The 22952-nt window shown below is 40.4% G+C and overlaps 2 protein-coding genes and 1 pseudogene across 2 annotated transcripts; 1 reads left to right on the top strand and 2 right to left on the bottom strand.

Annotated features, from left to right (window-relative positions):
• The first annotated feature begins 410 nt into the window (after positions 1-410).
• On the top strand, positions 411-14399 carry LOC4338140 (DNA (cytosine-5)-methyltransferase CMT2-like). The gene is made up of 21 exons (XM_015783963.3): positions 411-2196; positions 4836-4867; positions 4965-5058; positions 5542-5649; positions 5831-5950; positions 6048-6141; positions 6362-6561; positions 6644-6709; positions 6792-7025; positions 8037-8095; positions 8176-8242; positions 10057-10386; positions 10459-10527; positions 11193-11279; positions 11351-11438; positions 11901-12022; positions 12099-12203; positions 12313-12356; positions 12452-12521; positions 12596-12699; positions 13765-14399. The coding sequence occupies exons 1-21, from the start codon at positions 484-486 to the stop codon at positions 13916-13918; spliced, it is 3960 nt and encodes a 1319-aa protein (XP_015639449.1). The 5' UTR covers positions 411-483; the 3' UTR covers positions 13919-14399.
• Positions 13990-17394, bottom strand: LOC4338139 (L-type lectin-domain containing receptor kinase SIT2-like; annotated as a pseudogene).
• A 325-nt stretch (positions 17395-17719) lies between these two features.
• Positions 17720-22272, bottom strand: LOC107278405 (DNA-directed RNA polymerase V subunit 7). Its single transcript, XM_015783966.3, has 2 exons — positions 21964-22272; positions 17720-18441 (listed from the first exon to the last, which is right to left on the bottom strand). Exon 2 carries the CDS (start codon positions 18429-18431, stop codon positions 17904-17906), a length of 528 nt encoding a protein of 175 aa, XP_015639452.1. The 5' UTR covers positions 18432-18441; positions 21964-22272; the 3' UTR covers positions 17720-17903.
• Between the last annotated feature and the right edge of the window lie 680 nt (positions 22273-22952).

Raw genomic sequence — 22952 nt, 5'->3', positions numbered from 1 at the left:
GAGCGCCAGCTCAACTTCGCTATCGCTTTTTCAGATAGCGATTTCGCCACGCTATTGCACTTTTCAGGAGCGAACATCGGTATCGCTCTTCCACCGATGGTTTATTTCCGCAAATCCTTCGCTATCCGGTCAATCGATAAACAGTATAATTTCAAATTTTTTCCCCAAAGATTTCCCCTCCCGGGGATCAAGCTGAAAAAAAAAATTGGCCCTAAAACAAACATGAATTTGTCAGAAATGGAAGCTTCAGTTTCTCAAATCCGCCGCTCTCCTCCTCGAATCGAAAAAAGAAAAAAGAAAAACCACAATTCTCTTTCGGGCAAAGCCCCCCCGACTCGTGGCAACTGCGACTCCCTCCCTCCCGTGTGGAACGCGAAGTCAGCAAGTGAATGCCACTGGACACGCCGATTGACTTCCAACTACCTTTCGCTGGTGGTGGTGGTGGTTGGGGAGGAATTGCCCCCGTGCTTTGCTCCTCCTCCCATGGAGACCCCGCCCCCCGACCCCGTCTCGCCTCCGCCGCCCGCCGCCGACGAGGGCTCGCCGGGAGGCGACGACGGGGCGGAGGACGCGGGGGGGTTCAGCGCCGGGCTGGATTCGCTGTGGACGGCCCTGTTCGGCTCCCCGGAGGAGCTGGAGCCCATGTGGTCCCCGCCGAGGGGGTTCGGCGTGGGGGCCGAGTTCGCCGCGGCGGAGGTGGAGCCCGAGATCATGGACGTCGCGGGGGGCCCATGGGACGGCGCGCCCTGGAGGTCCTCCGGGGTCGTCGCCGGCGAGGGCGCGGCCACCGCGCTCGTTCCCCCCACGGCCGCCGCGGGGTTCGCGGAGTTCGAGCCCGCGGCGCCGATCGATTCGTATCCGGCGGGGGCGGCGGCGGCTTCGTTGGGCGACGTTCCTGAGGTGAGTGCGCTCGATTCCGGCGTTGATTGTTCGCCTGACCCGCCGCCATCGTCGTCTCCTCCGGTGGATTTTGATGCGCGGGGGTTTGACCCCGTCGCCGACTCCGCCCCGGCGATGGAGTCTCCACTACCGCCGTCTGTCGCTTCCTCGGAAGCCAATTTAGACGGGAGAATGCTCGATTGTACGCTCAACTCCGTGCCATCGCCACCTCTTGCTTCCCCATATGAGGTCGGTTTGGGGGCTGAGGATCCTATCAAGGATTCTTCCCCTTCGGTTGCTTGGGGAACAACCATGGATGCGAAGGATCCCGAGGTGGATGCTACTTGTGCAAATGGTACAGCTCTGCGGAGATCACGGAGGATCATGAAAATCAAGTCAGCGGCGAGCTCCATGCCTTTGAATCAGAATGGAGACTCATCTAGAGCTTCCAAGCGACGAGTTGCGGATTCAAGGAAGAGTAGAAGCAGTGAAGGGAGCAAACTCCCTGCGTTCACAGGGCCAATTTCAGTAAACACAGTTGATTTGATTAACGGGGTGAAGGTTCAAGGATTGCAAGAAATTGTTGCCGTGGAAAACGTAAGTTCCTCTTACGACAATAATCAGAAAGCAGGTGGTCTCTACAATCAGGTTGTGGTGGCTTTACCAGCAGCGAGTAATAGTTTGTTGAAAGACAAAGGAGCTTCTGTTCTTCCTCGAAGGAAGACTAGGTTAGCCTCAAAGGTATTGGTGAATTCAGACAGGGTGTCAGCTATATCACCAGTGGTAAATGGTGGACCTCCTGTGCAGAAATCAGATGTTTGTATACCTACTAAAAAGCATAAGCTTGCTGTTGAAGAGTGCTTGACAAGTCTGGATGGAGTGGATGGTGGTGGTATTGTGTTGTGCAACTCAAAGTTGAAAAGTGCAAAATCACGAGTGGTCAGCAAGACGCCTCAAGGGAGAGGAAGAAGATCCCCTCAACCTCCAAAGACACAGAGGGCCAGGACGTTGTCGGTTAAATACTTGGAAAAATTAAAGAGGGCAGAAAACAATAATAATAATGGCTCAATGTCCAAATCACCAAGAGTTCCAATGATACCAGAAAATAATGGCTCAATGTCCAAATCACCAAGAGTTCCAATAATACCAGAACTGAGCACTAAGCACGAACTTGTTTTGGACAAGCACATGGTTGATTCAGTGATGTTGGAAACGGACGATGGTTCCTGTTTCTTTGTGGGGGATGCAGTTCCTGATGATGAGGCTAGGAAGCAGTGGCCTCACCGTTACGAAATAAATGATCAAATCATGAAAAAGGTATGCACGTGATTTGGCTGGTTTGCTGCTCTCTGCATGACTTCATCGCCATATTTCTGTAGCAATATAACAATAAGATGTGGACTATTGCAGATTAGTTAAATAGATATACAAGTAGATCATCTTCATATTTCCCTAGGAGTAGGAGTTCTCTTTGAAATATCTATTCATGTCTTTGTCACGGAAGTACATGCAATACAATAGTGAGAACTGCTGATTCGTGCAGATACAATTCAGGGAGTAGTTTGTATTCCTAACAATAATGTTCAAGCATGGAAGGAAGTGTCAGAAAGCATAGATGTGAAATGGGTAAACATGTAATTGTTTGCACATTCATTTTACTATAGTACATGTTAGAACATAAAAATTGTATGGTGGATATAAATACAAGTATATGACTATATTAATAAACTTGTTTCCATCGATCAATATCAACCTATATATGTTCCAGTGTGTCTTATGGTTTCAACCTTTTAGATGATATTCAAGCTCTGACATCCAATGTATGTTATGGGAATGAGAAGCTATGCATCAGTTGGAAACAGAAAGAATAACAAGAAAAAAATTATAACTCGTGCATTGGTTTTAGGTTTGGAAGGCTGCATCTCCTATGTAGTCAATCTATTTTCTTACCCATAGTTTGAACAACGGTTCAAATAAATGAAAATTGATTTTAGGTAACACTTGCCCACAGAAGCTAATCTAGTCAATCATTTATTTGTTTACATCACCATCTTTGATCTTTGCCATAGGACACTGTTATTGTGTGATCATTACCTAGAACCCAGAGGACCTTGGTGCCAGTGGAAACATCATTCCATTGTTGGAGAGTGTAATGTCCATAGATGATCCCTTTTAACATCAAAAGCTTTGACGCTGACAAGGCTAAGAAGGATATTAAAAATATGAAATTTCAAAGAAAGAATGCAAAACTTGAATTTTAGGCAATATAAATTTCTAAACTATCTAATTTCTGATTTTTAGCCAAAAATTATGATTTTTAAAATATAAATAATTATACTATTTGAATAGTAAATGTGATCCAAAATTTAATAGAATAAAAATTCTGAAATTTGAATTATTTAAATTCAAGCTCAGAAAACTTGAATGCGGATAAGTCAATATCCTGTAAAAGTGTTTCTTAAGTTCAAATTTGAAAATTCTGATTTTCAATGTTTTATATTAAGAATAAAATACAGTGATCGTATTAGTCATCTTGCCAAATGCTAACCAAATGAAGTCCAACTCATGCCATGTGGGCGCTGACATGGACACTGGGTATGTTTCGATCCCCAACAAGCCTACGCCTGGCCTTCATAGCTATTTGATAGCAGGCTTCACCTGGGAATCTAGCCTGTACTGGAAAGGTTTTCCTATGCTCATGACATGAGCGGAAAGTGAAAGTTTGATCATTGATGAGATCCGAGCATGCCCAAGTCGGCCTAAGAGCAACATATGGCAGCATATGGTACAGTTACATTCTCTAGATAAACTTGATGTCCTAGTATAGGCTGCCGGGAGCCCAACAGCAATGGTGTGTTCAATTTGTCCATTTTCGATTGCTTTGTGCTTCAGGCAACCAATCTTGTGTCCAATTTTACGCAATCACTCTGTGTGGCATGCGTTAGACTCAAGTTGTGTGACTTTTTGAGCATTTTGCAAGATGAGTGCCTAATCTCACCCACCTTGCAAGTTGTAGCACCTTAAGGTTCAGCCAATATTTGTGCAATATGGTTGAAGGGGAAATTTGTCATTTCACCTCATTCTCTCTCGTGACAAGAAGTGGTGCTATATCAGCTGCAGTAACCTCTGTCAAATGGTCATGAAATAGCAGTGTTCTGCAAAGATTGACTTTTGCAGTGTGAACCAACAAATGATTGCCTTGATTAGCTGCCAGGAGCAAATTTGGCCGTGATTAAAATATGAACATATAAATAAGAGAAGATAAGGAATATCTAGAATCTGGATAGGATACTCAACTTGGTTAGATGAAAGGTTTAATTTGAAGATTGAATGGCAGTAAATTTTGGTGTAAAAGGATAAAATAACGCATAAATACAGAAGTTGTGTGAAAAAGCTGTTGCCTCTTTTTCTTTTATCTATTATATTACACCGATATCTTGCAAGAAGTTTCCCCACATAGATGTGGCTAAGTGAATCTCAAAAATCTTCGACATGTGGAGCCATACTCATAGTTGTACATGAACATAAACATGCTTGTACATTTTTTGTCAGCTTATAGGGTTTCATCTGAAGTTTGTTATTTTGGATATTTGTATATAAAGAATTTATGGACAACACTATTGTACACTTAGACTCTATTTTGCGTCCAGGTGTAGAATAGTTATTCTCCTCGTGGAGTAACAGCATGAAGGGTGTGCCGTTTCAAACATAGTGCACTCATTAATGAGTTTCCAGTGGTGTGTTACTGCACTCCCCTTCTGATGTTACTATTTACTGACTGTACGACTGGTTTTGTTACTGGATGTCTCCTTGTGGCACTACTGCGAGGTGCTGAATTGCTATTCTACACCTGGGTTTACATTTAATTTGCTAATGGTATTATATAGTCTGCCCGTATGCTGCCTATAACAATTAAATTTAAGTGAGTAACATTTTTTTTGCTTGTTTTCTTGAAGGATAAGAGGACCAGCAGCCAAACATTTGCCAAGTGAGCCCAAATGCACTATTTTATTTTCAATATTTATATCAGATAAATAATTGAAGCTATTCATGGTAACAGCTATATGCACTACCTTATATTACAGTGCTGGCAAAGCTGTCTTGGATGTCAAATGTCATTATCTACAAGCCAAAGTCTCCAGATACACATTTTGCATTGGAGAATGCGCATTTGTAAAGGCAAGTTGAGATATATATGTTTATTTTTCGTTTCTGTAGCTTTTATGGACTTGCGTCTTCATTGGTTGATATTCTTTTAACTGACCAACGTGACAGACTAGTTCACAAAAAGGATAAATCCACCCTCTGTCACTGAGTTTCATCCATATCCGCAATACAACACTCGTTGTGAGGCCTATATTTAGGTCCTTGATTCAGATATGATACATCAGTGACACATTGCATTTCAATTCAATTGTATAAAATTGACTTCCCTGAGGAAAAATAACTTAAATGATTCTTATGTTCATTTTGTCCTTCTGTACAATTGTGCAGACTAGTTACCGTATCTTTTTGTGTAGTCTTTATGTATGTTTATCTACAGATGCTTGATTTCAGGGTATGTTTTTTGTGAGTTTACTGCTTTCTTATATTGAAGTAATGTTTATCTTGCTATCAAAAAATATTTTTGTTGCACAAGTTTAATAGATTTAACTTTTGCAGGGTCCAGAGGGAAAACCAAATTATATTGGCAGGTTGCTAGAGTTCTTCGAAACAAAAACTGGTGAATGTTACTTCAGAGTGCAATGGTTTTTCACAGCTGAAGACACGGTTAGTTCTGGTTGACTAAAACATTATGCTTGTTTTGACAAGTTTTATATTGCCTATGCATCAAACCTGGAGTACTGTAACCATAACATCATTTCTCAGCTTGTAAAAATAGAAGCGGACAGACAAGTTTATGTTACTTTTCCTTAATGCTTTAAGGTTTAAACCTCTAAACTGATCTCAGGTCATAGGAGAGCAAGCACAATCACATGACCCGAGGAGGCTCTTTTACTCAGACCTGACAGATGACAATTTACTGGACTGCATTGTCTCGAAAGTGACAATCGTGCAAGTTCCTCCTAGTGTAAGGCTTGATGTTGCAGTTTTGATATTGTCTTGTGATGGCTGTGTTCTACTGAAACATTTTCCATTGAGACGTATGATTCTGATTTTATTTACAGGTAGATGGAAAATCAAAGTCAGTTCCTTCGTCCGACTATTACTATGACATGAAATACTCTATCGACTATAGTACATTCTCTACCATAGAAATGGGTTAGTATTCTCAACAACGAATGCTTCACAGAGCCAATCATGTCTGTTTGTAAGCTGATATCTACATCTTGCAGTTGTTTGAATTAGCATTTTTTTTTATTGATCATAGTTTTCTGTAATGTACTGTCTTGTAAATTACATTTTGCATGGTTTCTGTTCTTTCATCTGTAATAATTTCTTTTAGGTGCCTATTATTCTGATTAAATTTCTTGAAAAGCAGAAGACACAGATGATTTAATGCAGTCATGTTACACTAGTAGAATCAATGACAAAATGAAGAAGATAGATGTCAATAAGAAGCACAAGTCTCCTGTGCTAGAGAAGATGGAGCTCTCTTTGCTAGACCTGTATTGTGGTTGTGGAGGAATGTCAACTGGACTATGCCTTGGTGCTCGTGGTGGTGGTGTGAATCTTTCAGCGGTACTTGTCTTACACAAACAATCATAGATGTGCTATAACTTAGTGGCTTCATATTTTTAAATGTTTTCCATGATACTTATAGAGATGGGCCATTGATGATGATGAAATTGCATGTGAAAGCTTCAGGAACAATCATCCAGAAACACGGGTACTAGTTTTTTCCCCCCCAGTACGATTTTACTATTGTTATTTCTTACCCATTTGCAAATATTGGAATGTTGCTTTGGTAGGTTCGGAATGAAACCACGGATGATTTCCTTGAACTGTTAAAAGAATGGGAGAAATTATGCAAAACATATGTGAAACATAGTAGGACTAAGGCATGTGTTGACAGTACAACAGAATCCAATAATGAAACTCCAGATTGTTCTACCGTCCCACCTGAGGAGTTTGAAGTATGGAAGCTAGTTGACATTTGCTTTGGTGATCCAAATAAAGTCAGCAAACACGGCTTGTATTTTAAGGTTTGTAAATAGAAGTTCCAGTGTTATAGCTACCAGATCAGCAACTTGATTCCTTTTCAGAATTATCAGCAACATAAATTTATCTATTTACCCTTCGATTTAATAATTTGAACTCAGCGATTCAAATAACTAGTCAGTGTGCATGTGAACAAACATTTTTAATGAGTAACATGTAGTTTCCATTATCTAAAAAACATGTAGTTTCTATTATAAAGGAGCTGAACACAAGAGTGATATGGCTTTTGTAGTGAAATATGTTTTTACATCTAGGAATGCCAAGGTGTTTAGACTGCTGAAATACAAATGGACATTTGAATAAATATTCGGGTGACCAGGAACATATGTTATCCATTAATAACAACTGTGTAATGTAGTAAAATACTTTGACCATTGATCGATGCCATAGCAACCAAAGAAATAATATAACTCCATAGTCCAGCATAATGTCTATAGAATTGCTAAGAGTTAAACAAAAAGTACTACTCTTCATTAACAGTTAACACTGCAGGACGTAGTAATAAAGAATCCCTATGTTAATGGCATCTTAATTGTGTAGGAGTGATTATAAGATAAGGATTCAACTTTGAGTCTCAGCCCTCGTTGAAATGATGAATGTCTTTGATTCTATCTATCATTCATGTAATTGTAGGCTAAATCTTATTGATATTAAGTATGGAGAATTTCGGATTGTGCATTCATGTTATTAAATAAGTTCATTTTCTTGCCTTAACCTTGGTACAAGCTCTTTTTGATCATTTGATGTTATATTATTTGCATATCATGTAATTATCTATTTATTTCCATAGATCATGCACTGCCCATTTCTTTTTTTGAAGAAAGCACAGTGGAGGAAGCCCCCATGGTAGATATTAATTTCAAGGTTTATGTACAAAAGAAAAGAAAAAAAATTACAAATGGTCAATCCATGGTTGCACTGCCCTTTTCTTTGTTCGTGTTCATTGTTTTTACTGTTTTATGCTAAGTTAATGGGTTGATTTATCATGCATGTAGGTCCGTTGGAAGGGTTATGGCCCTCATCATGACACATGGGAGCCAGTTGAAGGATTAAGGTATGCAAAATATGTGAAGACTGCATTCCCAAATAACTTGCCTCCACCAAAGTTTGAACAGTTTGACTTTTAAAGTGCAGGAACTGCAAAGAGGCAATTAGGGATTTTGTTATTGAAGGCCACAGGCAAAGAATACTACCACGCCCTGTAAGTGTTTGTTATTTCTTTACTGTCTTAATAGTTGTGGTAGATTAAACCTTTGTGTAGTCAGAATTTGAGAAGTGCACTTGCATTTGATGGGGCTTATATGGATTTCCTTTTCCAATTTTTAGTTTCCATTAACATTGAGAAGTCTACTCTGTGTTTGATTATTAATTTCCTTTAGCGAAGAAACATAGCTGTGTTCTTGCTTCGACCATCGAAGTTCCCTCTGGTGAGCCAACCGGCTGAGCTTTCGGTTCCATGGTCAAGTTGTCTGACCGTCCGATTGGATGTTTGGCCCGTCGTTCAGTCAAAGACGATATATTCTATATTCCACTTTCAACACAAAAACCACTTGGAATGGTGTAGCTTGCCAGTCTGGGATCAAACCTCCACCAACGATTTTGAGGCATTTTTGGGTTAAAAATGGTGTAGCGAGCCTTTGAGGCAATAACTTGACTCTTCTACACCAGCTGGTCCAGCCAGTCTTGGTTTAATTCTGGTTCACCACAAAACCACCTGGTTCAAACGGTTGAAAGTGGTTCAGTTGTTTTCTACACCACAGCTGGTCCAACCAGTTGATTTAATTCTGGTTCACCACAAAACCACCTGGTTCGAACGGTTGAAAGCGGTCCAGTTGCATGAAAAGTTTTTTCATTCAACCAAGCCAAGGCTACGCAAGCACCAGTTTTGGTTTCTTCACACCAACATATGTTGACAATCCACCATTTTCTATGCGTGTTTGTCAATACGGACTAAAACCGCCTTGCACTTTGTTTTAGTTTTTGATACACGTGCTAACTAGCTCATGGCTGAGAAGGATTAGGAATTAATTTTAGTAGAAGGTTAAATTGGTCTCTTGACTAACTAAATAGAGAAAAAGGACAAAAAGTATCGATGGCAAAGCCACAAATGTAGATTCCAAGTGGTCTTTGGATGGCATCATGGCAGATTTTATGTTGGTTTCATTAATTTCTTTCAGGTTGAGTAGCAGTTTTTAAGTTACTAGGAGTTGTTACGCGAATTGCTGCAGGACTGGTTGTTCCATAAAACAATATGCATTGCATTAATGATTAGATTACATATTATATTTATCAACGACCTAAATTATTCTAAAATTAAAATGTTAATGGGGAAGTATTAAGATAGGTCATGTTTATATTTGTGAAATATGGACAAAGACATCCTCAAATAGACCTCTTGTATAAAAATAAATTTCCTATATGAGATAAACTCAAATTTTTTTTAGGTAGCATATAAATCGTTGGTTAAATTATGTTTTAGGGTGGTTTTGATGTCAGAAACATTGGTTTTGACCATATAGAGTACATATCAGTTAATCCACTCAAACACAATGAACCTGAATTTGGCTCCAATACTAGATTAACCCATATACCCGAGATACGAACAACCCTCAGCTTATTGGTGAAGCACATATTTCTGTTACCTGTATTTGTTAATTTCTTGGATCATCATATATTAGACTAAGACATGTAAATGTTATGTGTCCACACAGAAAAACAAATAAATGGGAAGGAAAATGCTTCCATACACAGTTAGCATTCATGAAAACAAATTAAATCAATATAATGTAGCTTTTTTCAAGGGTACATGTACTTAACATTTTGATTACTATGGTATAGGTGCCAACCGGTAATACCAGCGTATCAATTCAGTCTTTGACAAATATACTTTATCTCATATCGACAACTACTAAGAATTATTTTAGGAAATAAGAGTAATTATTTTAATTTTACATATACTTGCTACAGTTGGACTCTTTGATATTCATTTCCATGTCATGTTTATCATGTGTTCAGGGTGATGTGGACGTTGTATGTGGGGGTCCACCATGCCAAGGAATTAGTGGCTACAACCGCAATAGAGAATTCGAGGCACCATTTAAATGTGAGAAAAACAAGCAGATCATAGTTTTTATGGATGTTGTGCAATTTTTGAAGCCCAAATATGTGTACATGGAAAACGTCCTTGATATATTGAAATTTGCTGATGCAACACTTGCAAGATATGCTTTAAGTCGGCTAGTTGCAATGCATTATCAAGCAAGGCTAGGGATCATGGCTGCTGGATGTTATGGCCTTCCACAATTTCGGATGCGTGTATTTTTATTAGGCTGTCATTCTAAGGAGGTAAGTAATCATTATCTTGTATAGGCATATTTGCGTTCTTGGCCCCTCATTATACTATTTTTCACACTATAGAAATTACCCCCTTTTCCACTGCCTACGCATGAGGCGATTGTGAAGAATGGCTGCCCGTTGGCTTTTGAGGTAAATATACTTTGACCTGATAAGTTTATTTTAAGTTTAGACATCTAATTGTATGGAGAGTTGGAGACATTCCAGTTTATGTTTTGTATGTAACACGATTGAGGCACACCACTGTTCAAGTGAGGTCAGAGTCTGTCAGATTGAAATGGCTTGAGAGAGAACGTCACTAGGTCAAGGTCCTTAAGGGGAGCACTTATTAGGAGGCATAGTTATAGAGTAGCCATTCAAGGGAAAGACTCTATCTGGACATAAACTATGAGCCTTGTTTATCCATCTTTGTTTAACCCTTTAGCTTTATGCCCCTCATATAGTTTCTGTCAGCACTTAACAATCACAACTAAACTCTCAAGTAAACAACACAATCTTGGCCCCAAGGATAAATCTAAGATGATAACAAGTTTATCTCCTAACAACTCAACTGGAGTGCCCTTCCTAGATGTGACGTAGAGTATCGATCTCCTTCGTGTGGCACTTCCTCTGGCACTGTTGCTGCATTTTTTTATAATCCCACGTACCATTTTTTGGTTGTCATCAGCATGTTTTATATAATAAATCTTATGGAATTTCCATTTTTGATGCCAACTATGATGTCTTCGGTTTTATGTTATAATGAGAATTCATTGGCATTCAGAGTAATAATGACACTTTCCTCTTTCTCGTTGTAGCGTAATTTGGTTGGTTGGCCCAATGACACACCAATGCAACTAGCAAGACCAATTGTCCTTGAAGACATTCTTTCTGATCTCCCAGAAGTAACTGACAACATTATATCTTTGAAATATCTAATTTGAATGGCATTTTGATACTTAAGTTGAATTATTAGGTGGCAAATGGGGAAAGCCGTGATGAAATGCTGTATGTAAAGGGTCCTCAAACTGAATTCCAAAGATACATTCGGTCATTTAATGTTGGTGAGTTGATCGCATACACTTCTGTAAAATAAACTTGGATATTCTTCCATGATCTTGTATATTAGATTTAGGTTTTTGTAACAAGGAATATGTATTCCCATACACAACCGAATATTAAAATGTCCAAATCATGGGGGCAGATAATAATAACTAGATTAGTTTTCTTAGCAAAGAGAAAGAAAGAAACTAAGTTGCAGAGTTCAGTTTATTTTCCCATGATCATTTATAAGTCTGTTTAATAGCAATTATTGTAAAATATGGAACAAGGAATTATCCATTCAATTGGCGAAATATTGAAAAACAGCATATGATGGGTGTAATAATTTAACATTTTAGGTGTTAATTTTCTCTATATGGTGTTCCATTTTTTTTCCAAGAATTAACTAATACACCTTTTGTTGACCAATTATATTTATGTTTCTTGTAGCTATATCAGAAACTCACGAATGAAATTTTATGCAGAAGTGCATGGTCCCAGAGCTCATGTTACAAAAGATTCCAAATCCTCAAAATTGTATGATCATCGACCATTGGTACTGGATAATGATAACTACCAAAGGATATTGCAAATTCCCAAGAGAAAGGTTGGCTGAAATGCTTTTTACATTCAGATTTAAGTTTGGTAGGTTAAACCTTATAGTCTCATCTGTCTTATTTCAGGGAGCTAATTTTAGAGACCTTTCAGGAGTCATAGTTGGTCCTGACAATGTGGCTAGATTAGATCCAACGAAAGAAAGAGTACTTTTGCCATCTGGTCGTCCTCTGGTAAGACATTTAACAAGAAACCACAAAACTCCCCTATGTGGAACTATACCTCTGTTTGTGCAAATTTTGATTAGCTTACCATGCTATGGGTTCTTGTTTTTCATGTCAGGTGCTTGATTGCATACTAGCTTATGAGAATGGTAAATCTTTAAGGTTGGTTCCAAACTTCAGTTTATCTAGTTGTGTTGTTCGTAGACATATTTGTTCTTCTTTATGCTTTATATGTTCGTTCTATAATTTATTTTTAGACCTTTTGGTCGAGTATGGTGGGATGAGGTAGTGGGAACCGTGCTGACAGTTCCAAATGCCCGTATGCAGGTTATCTTTGATTCTCTCATTTCTTTTATCCACTTTGGTTGTGATTCAAAATAATTACTGAGGGTATGTTTCAGGCCTTGATACATCCTGCACAAGACAGACTGCTTACTATTCGTGAAAGTGCTCGGTTGCAAGGCTTTCCTGACAATTACAGGTTTCGTGGAACAGTCAAAGACAGGTACTTGTTTGTCTTTACCTTTTTTATTTTGAGTGATGAAGGGCTCAATTTTTTCCATGTTGCTCTATGAATTGGCATATCTAAACTATTGAATTCTGCGATTTATTGTTAGTGCACGTATGAGGTTTTCTTAAATAATATCATTTGGGTACTTTTGATCCCTCGACTAAAGACCCTGTACTGCAAGACAGGATGACCATTGATAACTTTCAATATCAAGTAACTTACCCACTCAATGCTATTTGAAGCTGGAATTAGCTGAGGTGGCATATACATGGATAGTTTAGTTGTTTGATTTGGAGTCCACGTCAGTGGCCAAAGCAGCCCTTGTTTACTTTCCTTTCTCCTGCCCTCTTCCTGAAGAACCTCCCTCACCAAGGTCCTCCGCTGCTGCTGTCATCCCTGAAGCCTACCATTTCCATTGTCACCATCCTCAAGGTCCACTATCGCCACTCCGCCAGCAACATTTGTTGCGTGGCCAACAGTAGTGAGCTCACTACTGCTGTCATCATTAAGATTCTGTTACTGTTGGTCATCATGTGCATGGTGAAAAAGGATGAGCTTATCAATTAGGGCTTTCAGAGAGATCGATGGGTGGTTGCGTGCAGAGAGGAGTTGCATGTAGTCGAGGATGCTAGAAGTAGAAGATACGGACTGATGGGTGAGGGCTATAACTTTGCTAATTCTTCCAATTGGGGTGCTATGTTAGCCAAAATTTAATTCACGACACATGTCAAAACCAGTGGAACACCTGCACCGCTTCAGCTAAAATCCATGGTTCAGTGGCCTCACATGATTAGTAGTTCAGGGTTTGTAGTTCAGGGTTGGGGTCCATTCCTGGGGGCCAAGGTTGGATGCGCCTTTTCTTTTCTAGCAGTCAATGCATTCAGATACCCTGAGTAGTCGACCCTATAATTAGAACTTGGATCAGGTGGCCAAGGTTGACAGTATGTCCACGTGCAGATCACGGTCCTCTTGCCCAAAGAGGAGTGATAATATGTATAGCTACTGGTAGTTTTTGAGCCTTCTTTAGCACAGGTTAACACGTGATGAGCCTGGCTGCAGGTATCGCCAGATTGGAAATGCGGTGGCCGTACCTGTTGGACGAGCACTTGGATACGCCCTGGCGATGGCCTACCTGAAGAAGTCTGGAGACGATCCCCTTATGTTGCTGCCGCCCAACTTTGCATTCTCCCATGACTTAAGAGGGTTTGCCTAGTCAAACACCCTTGTCAGAAGGCACAAATTTGAGTTCCTTCCCTCGTTGGTTTGATTGAAATTCACCATCTACATTAATGCTCTGCTACAAAAGCTGCTCCTCTTCTTGTTGCCACCCTTTCTCGTGAATAGTGAATAGCATTAGGAGTTAGGACATGCCATTTATCTGTTGGGATCAGATCAAGGAATCTGGGTTCCCCAATCTGATGATCAGCTGTTTGTTGTAGCAAAATCATTCCTTGATTTACAGTAGTTGTGACATCCACCACACTAGTTAATTAGAAGGATTCCATAGGGCAAGTGTAGTGACTCATATCGGGAGCCTATGTTGTAGTGTAAAAGAATGTATGTACAAGTTAGATGATTAGGAAAATAAAATGTATGGACATCATCTTACCTGTTGTTGTGTTAGCCAGCGATGAACACAAATGTAACGACTTCAATAAATCTACATTGAGCTGCAGATTTCCAATGGAACAAAATTAATCTATTGCGTGATAGATTATTCCATGATGTGATTAATCTCGTTTTGTTAATTGGATAGTACGAGGATTTTTGTAAAATTGATTAACAATCGGATTATTCCTGCATCACGATATAGATTTCTCCTTCTGGTTTGTGAACAAAGTCTACAATTGTTTCGTAATGTGCTAGCGAAAACAATTTGAACAGCTCTTTGGTGTATTTCACAAGGAACAGGAGCACGGATTAACAATTATTAGTATTTTTTCAACATTGTATTACAGTCGACACAATGATGTAAAATTGTATATGATCATATAGAAAATACATGCTGCAACAACCGTCATCTTCCTCCAGAAAGAGTGGTTATGGTGGTTGCTACAGAGGGATTTGATACAACATGCTGACCATAAACTTCATTATTAGCTTCATTGATGCTGAAGAAACTAAATGCGAAGTCCTGGAGCGTTGCTTCCCTTTCCAGGTATTGCATCACTAAGCGCATGCTAGGCCTCACCTTGGGCGATGAATGTGAACATAGAAGCCCAAGCTTTAAAACTAATACTACCTCCTCTGCAACGTGATCTTCCAGACTTGGATCTATGGAGTTTATGATTGAACTGCGTTGCCACGCATTGAGCACATGATCTGCTAGCGCTTGAGGTTCTCCACAGGAATTCACCTCAATTGGCCTATTTCCACGTGCAGCCTCCATCATGAACACCCCAAATGCGAAAACATCGGTACCCTTGGTTGATTTTCCAAGCCTAGCTAGCTCTGGAGCAATGTAACCATATGTGCCTGCTACATGTGTGGTGTAGGCATCAACTCTGTGATCATGTAATCTTGCAAGGCCAAAATCACCCAACCTTCCATTCATTTCCTCGTCAAGCAATACGTTGCTTGACTTGATATCTCGATGGATGATCACACGCTCCCATTCCTCATGGAGGTAAGCGAGTCCACACGCGACACCTTTGATGGTGCGAAATCTTTGAGACCAACCTAAAGCCAATTTGTGTCGACCATACAAATATTTATCAAGGCTGCCATTGGGCATATAATCATAAACCAAGAGGAGCTCGTGCTTGTTCCTGCGATAGCCAAGTAACTGAAAGACTCCGGTGACGAACATTGCCTAGTATTGCAACTTCAGACATAAACTCCTTCATCCCTTGCTTCGACTCTGGGGAGATGCGCTTGATCGCGACATTCCGCTTAGAGGCAGGAAGAAATCCTCTGTAAACTTTCCCAAACCCTCCCTTCCCAAGGAGCATTTTGTCACTGAACCCAGAAGTTGCATTATATAAATCTTTGTATATGAAAGATGGTGGCCTGCACTTCATTTCCCAGTCTTCTTGTGGCCCAGCTTTTTTCCGCCAACCAAGGAAAGCAACAAGAAGAAGCAAGATAACTGAAGTCATAACTATTGGTAGGAGAATTTGCAAGGAGTGTTTGTGAACTTGGTGTGTGTTAAGCTGTGGAGGTGGTGGTGGCGCAAAGAAGTTGCCTCCCCATCCATATGTTTCTGGGTCTGTGACTGGGACTGAAGGAAGGGGTGGGACTCTCCCATTTTCCTTGAAGCTCCAACCTAGAATAAAATGTCTAGTTTTCGGTGAATTTACCGACGCGGAAAACCCAATGTACGAAGAACTTGGTAACAAGGATGAGAGATTGACGATGCTCGAAAGTAGCGGATATTCAGGTTTAGGGGAATAGGGAAGACCTAAGGTGACATTTAGTTGGTGAGCTTTGCCATCATAGTCCACCCATAGCTGCAATATTGGAGATCTACCATTGGCAAGCCTAAGGAGTTGGAATCCACCATCAGAGGTGTAGAACCCAGCGGTATGGGAGTTGATTGAAATCAAGCTGTTGACATCTATTCCAACATGGTTATCATCCATGTCGTTCAAATCAGGATTCATGAAGGTATCAAGCTCGATAGCTAATATATTTTGTGAAGTATTCGACGCATTGAAAAGGCCTAGGTACTGACCTCCCAAGGAGTGGTTTATCAACTTGTTGGTGGAAGAAAGCACAAAGGCAATACCATCACTTCCTGCTTCTTGAGGCTGATCTCTCCAAGTAGTAATAGTGAACACGAATGTTGTAGCAAAGGAGGGGTCATTGGGACTATTTGAGTTCTTTCTAAAGTTTAGAGGATACTTGTAGAAGGCATGGCCAAAACCTCCTATGTTAAGGCGACTTGTTAGCCCTAAGCGATTCCTGTCAATTGAAGCTTCACCTTCGAGTGTTAGCTGATCAGCATCAGTGAATCCATTGTAGATGAATTCTTCGGCATGGGAGGTAGAAAGGAGGATGATAAAGGCATAAAAGCAGTAGTACAAAGCACAAGAAAACATAGCTAATGGTGTTACCGTATGGGATGAACATGCACAGGCTGCTATGGCTCTAGGCAAGTCAGGTTGTTAATGGCGAACTTTGTTCAGTCATGCTAAAGATACACATGGATTGATGATGATTATGATAGATAGAGAAAACAAAAATGATGTATCAGACACGACACGGCAACGACTTGGAATGATGACTTTTGGTCAACTTTCAGAAAAGAAAAACAGTTTTTTCTTTCATTTATTCTTCAAAATTATATTGCACAATTGAAGTCCATCTCCTATATTGTTGGCTACGGACAGTGAATGCTTTATTATTGCCTCACATTATTAACAAGTCGTAAATAATTTTATTGTACATCTAAACAAATTGTTGCCCTTCGGTATAAAAAACATCAATTCACTGTGCCATTTAGGGGCCGGATTAATCAGTTGCCACTTGCCAAAATCAGTGACTAGCCCTGCGTCCAACTATGGATAGATTAATTGGAATTCAGACTTAAATCTATTTCATTTCTCGAGCTCCACTGTAAATCAGAGATGCATTTTGCAGAGAAACTTCCTCTGAAACCCGGTTGCAGATCGTTAATTTCTCCTGAAGCTAGATGGTCGTTCACGAATCACCATATGATTGACTCAATTTGAATTAACATAGGAAAAAAAGAAATTTCTTTGTAAAATTTAAAAGCTTTCTACTTCTCTCGGCAAAAAGTGTGTAGCAAAGAGCAAACTGAAGCAGACAACACGATTTGCCAAGTGCCAACTACTACTAGCTGTCATAGACTAATTTGTGGCAAAAATGATTTGCTTGTCAGGGTAACATCTGGGGTATTTTGATGTTACTTGCATATTAAGCTGATTGTAACACAAGGAAACAATTGCATAGAGAAATATTGCAAATTCGACGTTGCAAAGGCAAATATCTCAGAAAGGAATGCAGCAAATATATGCATAGGAGAACTGTGAGCAGCGATAGGAAACAGAGGTTAAACGGCCATGACAATTCGCATCATGCTGAAATGCTAAACATAGGGCCAAATGTCACTTACATCAACAGCCAGCATCACAGCTACTGGTCTAATCATCATCATCATGACATCAAACTACAGACAGCAGGTTAAAGATAATACATTTCAGATCCATTCATCACCACTAACCTGTGGAAGCAGTTCATAGTGGCCCAAGATAGTCACCAGCCAGGGTAGCAAGGATCTGGAACTGGCGATCAGCTTCCATCCAGCGGAAACCCATCACCTTGAAGCGCACAGCGGTGTCCTTCTCCAGCTTCGAGTGGTCATTCATGAACATAGGGTTCTCCCCACCGATGTACTTGTAGTCGCTCAGTGTCTTCTCTGACAGGAAGATGCTTTCTATTGGTCCAGATTTGAGGAACACGCCATGCTTGAGGATCTTATCCACAGAGCCAACTAAGATCTCGCCCTTCGTAGGCTTCTGTGTGATGCAGGTGAATGTCACTGGGAAAAGAACATCTCCGGTCAGCTCGCGCACTTTCCCTTCTGATATCGCCTTCAGCTCACTGACAGCAATGTAGTAACCATGATCCTTGGAGGCCTTCCTGTTTGCTATCTCCTCCAGAAGACTAACAATGACAGCCTTGCGGAGCAAGAGACCCTTGGGGCTCAGCTCGCTAGGTGAGATCAACACATTCCAAGACATATCCACCTTAAGGAAAACCATGGCCGATTGCCTGCCAAAGGTCCCAATATACAAGATGTCAGCCTATGTGGTTGTGTCAATCTTTGAATCAGAATAACATCCACAAATGCTTAAGAGATTACTGCACAAAGCTAGGAATGTTGTGTCTTATGCTATCAAGGGCATAAATATGCATACTTACTGTGCTGATACAAAGAATATAAAATTTTGCAGATATTTTCAAGGACATATAAACCAAATTTTCTCATGTTTGCACCAACAATTCAGCATATAAACACTAAGGAGCAAAAAATTAAATGGTAAAGAAAAAATGGATAATGCAAGTACATGCTGGAAATGATAGGATATAATAAGCCTCGGTCTTGTAACCCATCATGTAAAACCGTGATCCAACAATTTTAGGCATATGCACTTAATTAAAGTTCAATTTAATGGTATCCTTAATTCTATGCTAGTACACATTTTTAAGAATGTAACTAGAAAATGAGCGTGCCAGTTGTCACGCTAGCTAAGTTAGTTTATAGCATGTGTGTATTTCCCTTCAGAAATCATACATCGAAAAGGATTGTTGAAAGTCCATTCCCTTTTATTTTTATGTTTGTGAACAAAATAAGGTAGAATAGTAAAATCATCTAGATTAGTGGTATTGTCATGCTGAACATTAGTAAAAATATATGTTTTATTAATATCCAACATATAGATGTAAGCCATTGAGTTCGTATTAGTAGGAAATACATATCCGAAATAAACGTGTCTTCGATTACCTAAATTTTATACTAATTTCATTTAGAAATAAAGGACGATGACATGGTAAAGACACTTATTTTGATTTCATATATCCAGATATACTACTATGTAGAGCTCAGCTGGTCAGGTTCTCTACCTATACGAGTTAAGTTCTAAACTTAGCATAGACGCTTGTATTTACGGCTATTTGTTTTTTCAATGGTAGGAAACCCACCATTCTTCATCACTCCTAAGATATGCCTGACGGCCCAATCTTCGGAGGTGCTTGTAGTGATTGGGTTTGTATGTGTGCGTTTACAGGTATGTATACACACGTGTATATGAACATCTATATCTATTGTGTTTCGCAATAAAAAAATAGCAATATGATTGTTGTTACTTACCAATGTTCTAAAATAAATGAATTCCTAACATAAAAAAGTATAATGTGAGGAGAAAAAAAAACAAAAATACTCTGAATTAATAGGAAAGTAGTTATAAACTTCTCGGTTCACATGGAAATTTCACTTCTATTCCTTCCATTCTATAGAAATTAAGGTATTTTCCTCGTTTCAAGTAAATCTTATCTGAAGATTTTTAATTGTCCTAACGCAATCCTTGCTGTCACTATTTTTTTTCCATTTGATTTAACTATTTATTTATTTTATTCTCTTGAAACACATGATATTAACATGAAGTGACTTTTCCTCATTCCGAGTAATCTGTAGTAAATTGCATTTGTTAAAAGATTATTATGAAAAGGCTAAAAATCCTATTATTTTTTTCTCCTTTTTTTTATACATATTATTTTATTCTAAACTGGCTTAGTAATCTGTACCTGTATGTGCTAGCTTCACGCTGCATGAGGACCATGCGCAGCAGCGCAGGTACATTGCGGAGAAAGGCCGTGCGGCGCCAGGCCCAAGCTCGCATGGCCTTGCGAGATGCCTGGCCCACGTTGCAAGCGTATATAGGCGAACGTTTTCCCGATCTCTCGGAGAGTGAATACCGTCGCTTTGACACGTGGCAAATTTTTGGAGGGGTGTAACCAAATTTTTAGGGAGCCACGTGGCCCAATAAAAAGCCAGATCCATAGCCCTGATTTCGGTATTAAAGATATCTACCAATATGCACCACATACAGACATACAGTAGGCGTAGAAAAGGACGCTTATGATTTTCCTTTTTTAAAAAAGGATCTACCAAGAGAGCTGTGCTCTATTGTCCAGGAGAAACAAGGGAAATAAGAAAATCTCAAACCCTTGCGCAGCAGCATATTGCTATCAGACTTGGACCACCCCGCAGTTTGAACAGAAAAAAAGCATCACTTGGGCCAGTCCGTCCATCAGATAGAAGTTACAACTGGCCTGGAGATTTTTGATTTGCCTGGGTGGCCGAGGCAACCCAACCCGCAGTTACTCACAAATGCTAGAAATAGCCCACACAGCTGGTTTTGAGCCCGGCACCTACAAACTAACTCAAGTGAGGACAAACCATCTGGGCTAGCAGTTCCATTGCTTCCTATTGTGAAATGCGCATGTATAAGACCTTCTCAAACAAACGTTCTGGAAATGCTTACGCTATTATACTACTCCCTCCGTCCCACAATATAAGGGATTTTCGCTTTCAACATTTGACCACTCGTCTTATTCAATTTTCTTTTGCAAATATAAAAAACGAAAAGTTGTGCTTAAAGTACCGTAGATAATAAAGTAAGTCACAAATAAAATAATTAATAATTTCAAAAAATTTTGAATAAGACGAGTGGTCAAACGTTACAAGCAAAAACTCAAAATCCATTATATTATGGGACGGATGGAGTATAAGATAAGATAGCAGGTCCACTGTTTCCTGCAAATGCACTTATACGTTTCTCTGCTTTATACTCGTAGCTTGTCCCCCCTACTGGGGAATGGCTTCCCTTCCAACTGCCCTGACTGTTGTCATATAACCTGAACAATCTTTGTAATTTGTTTCCTTCCAATCCAATGAAATCGGCTGGTGTCTCTTCACAGGCCCGGCGAAAAAAAAAAGCACTTGTACAAGACCTTATCATACGGAAGCTACATGAATGCATACACTCTATATTATCATGCGATCAAACTAGTGACCTGAACTGGTTTGTTCCCACTAGTGCATTTCCCTGCTCTCAACCGCACACCAGGAATTTATCATCTTAACTAGTATTACTAGATCTCTGCCATCATTAGATCATACACACAATTGTAGAATACAGCCTCATATAATCGAAAGAGACCGCGCCGATTTAGGAAGGGTGATTTCTATATTCAACGTGTACTAATTAGCCCCAGCCTTCAATTCGTGCAGAGTTTTTTTTTATGTGTGAGCTGCACTATGAACAAAATCAATCAAGACTTCATAATAAAACCATCAATCTGCCTAAGCGATGGTCTAAGTAGCTACAAATGTGAATAGGATTTTACAGATTACTGTCAACATTTCAGCTTGATTGGATAGTCAAGCAACGGACACACTTGGACAAATTTCAAGGTGAGGTTTTGGAGAATCTACCAGGGTTTCCCCAATTTTTTATTTTACCCCAATCAGGGAGCATACGTGCGTTCATCAGGGGCCTACCTAACGTGTGGCATGGACCCCAAAATCTTGGAAACGAACTGACATTAGTACAACATGACGAATCAAACACACCTAGTCGGATGGGTTGATTCGAGGGAAAGGAAGAAATTAAGAAATCAATCCAAACCCCCTCGGATTGATCTCCAACTCAGGTCACACGGCCAGGCCAGGTCATACGTGCGTCATGAAGTGGCGAGGAGGAAGAGGGAGAGAAGAAGGGATGGATATACCTTCGGCTCCGATTCGAACGGAGACGGAGGTCAGCCTTTCTTGCCGTGCCGGCCGAGCGCGCGAGGAGGTCAGGCCGCAGATTGGAGGAGACGGCGTGCGGCGGGGAGAGGGGAGCTAGGAGGAGGCTGTCCACGGCGAGCTCTCTAGCCCTGATCGCCGGCGGTTGTTCCTCCGCCCAGAAATGCAAATGGAGTTTGGAGTTTGGACGATGCCCTACCTACAGCTTCCGCTGTACCAAACAGTATAGATTCTACTGCAGGAGTGGGAGTGGAGCTAGGTTTTTCTGTTCCATAGCCACTGCCTTTTCAGTGTACTCCCTCCGTTTCGAAATGTTTGTCGCTGTTGACTTTTTATCACATGTTTGATCGTTCGTCTTATTCAAAAAATTTAAGTAATTATTAATTATTTTCCTATCATTTGATTCATTGTTAAATATATTTTTATGTAGGCATATAATTTTACATATCTCATAAAAGTTTTTGAATAAGACAAATGGTCAACTATGTGCTAAAAAGTCAACGGTGTCAAACATTTCGAAATGGAGGGAGTATTTACATAAAAATGCCACTGAACTACCCCTTTACACCTCTCCCTCCGTTCTCTCTCCTCATCTACCCCTCTCCGCCTGTTCTCTCTCATATTTTAGCGAACGGCAGCGTGCGGGTTGAGCGATGGGCACCGGTGCTAGTGCCGGCAATGCGCGGTATGACCAACAGTGGCGGTGGTGGCAAGGCGATGTGCGGGCTAAGCGACGACGGCGGCAACGGCAGGGCGGTGACGCGTGGGTTGAGTGATGGCGGCGGGTGCCGGCGGACCTGTGAAGGCGGCCTGCGGGCAGACCTGCGGCAACAGCGGTGGCGGCGCTCGGGCTGACCGCTGGTGGCGGCACCGACGACGATGACGGCAACAGCGGTAGGGCAACGCCAACAAGATGTTCGATGAAATAACTACAAGGAACGTGGTAGTATGGAGTTTAGTAATCTAGACA

The sequence above is a fragment of the Oryza sativa genome, chromosome 5 (assembly GCF_034140825.1).
Source record: "Oryza sativa Japonica Group chromosome 5, ASM3414082v1".
Taxonomy (NCBI): Eukaryota; Viridiplantae; Streptophyta; class Magnoliopsida; order Poales; family Poaceae; genus Oryza; species Oryza sativa.
The sequence above is the reverse complement of the archived record's forward strand: the minus strand, read 5'-3'. Positions and strand labels throughout refer to the sequence as shown.

Coding starts and splice junctions, on each gene's coding strand:
- LOC4338140 (XM_015783963.3), top strand. CDS start 484: ATGGAGACCCCGCCCCCCGACCCCGTCTCGCCTCCGCCGCCCGCCGCC. Junction 6,710..6,791: donor ACAATCATCCAGAAACACGG/GTACTAGTTTTT, acceptor TTGCTTTGGTAG/GTTCGGAATGAAACCACGGA. Junction 12,357..12,451: donor GAGAATGGTAAATCTTTAAG/GTTGGTTCCAAA, acceptor ATTTATTTTTAG/ACCTTTTGGTCGAGTATGGT.
- LOC107278405 (XM_015783966.3), bottom strand. CDS start 18,431: ATGGTTTTCCTTAAGGTGGATATGTCTTGGAATGTGTTGATCTCACCT.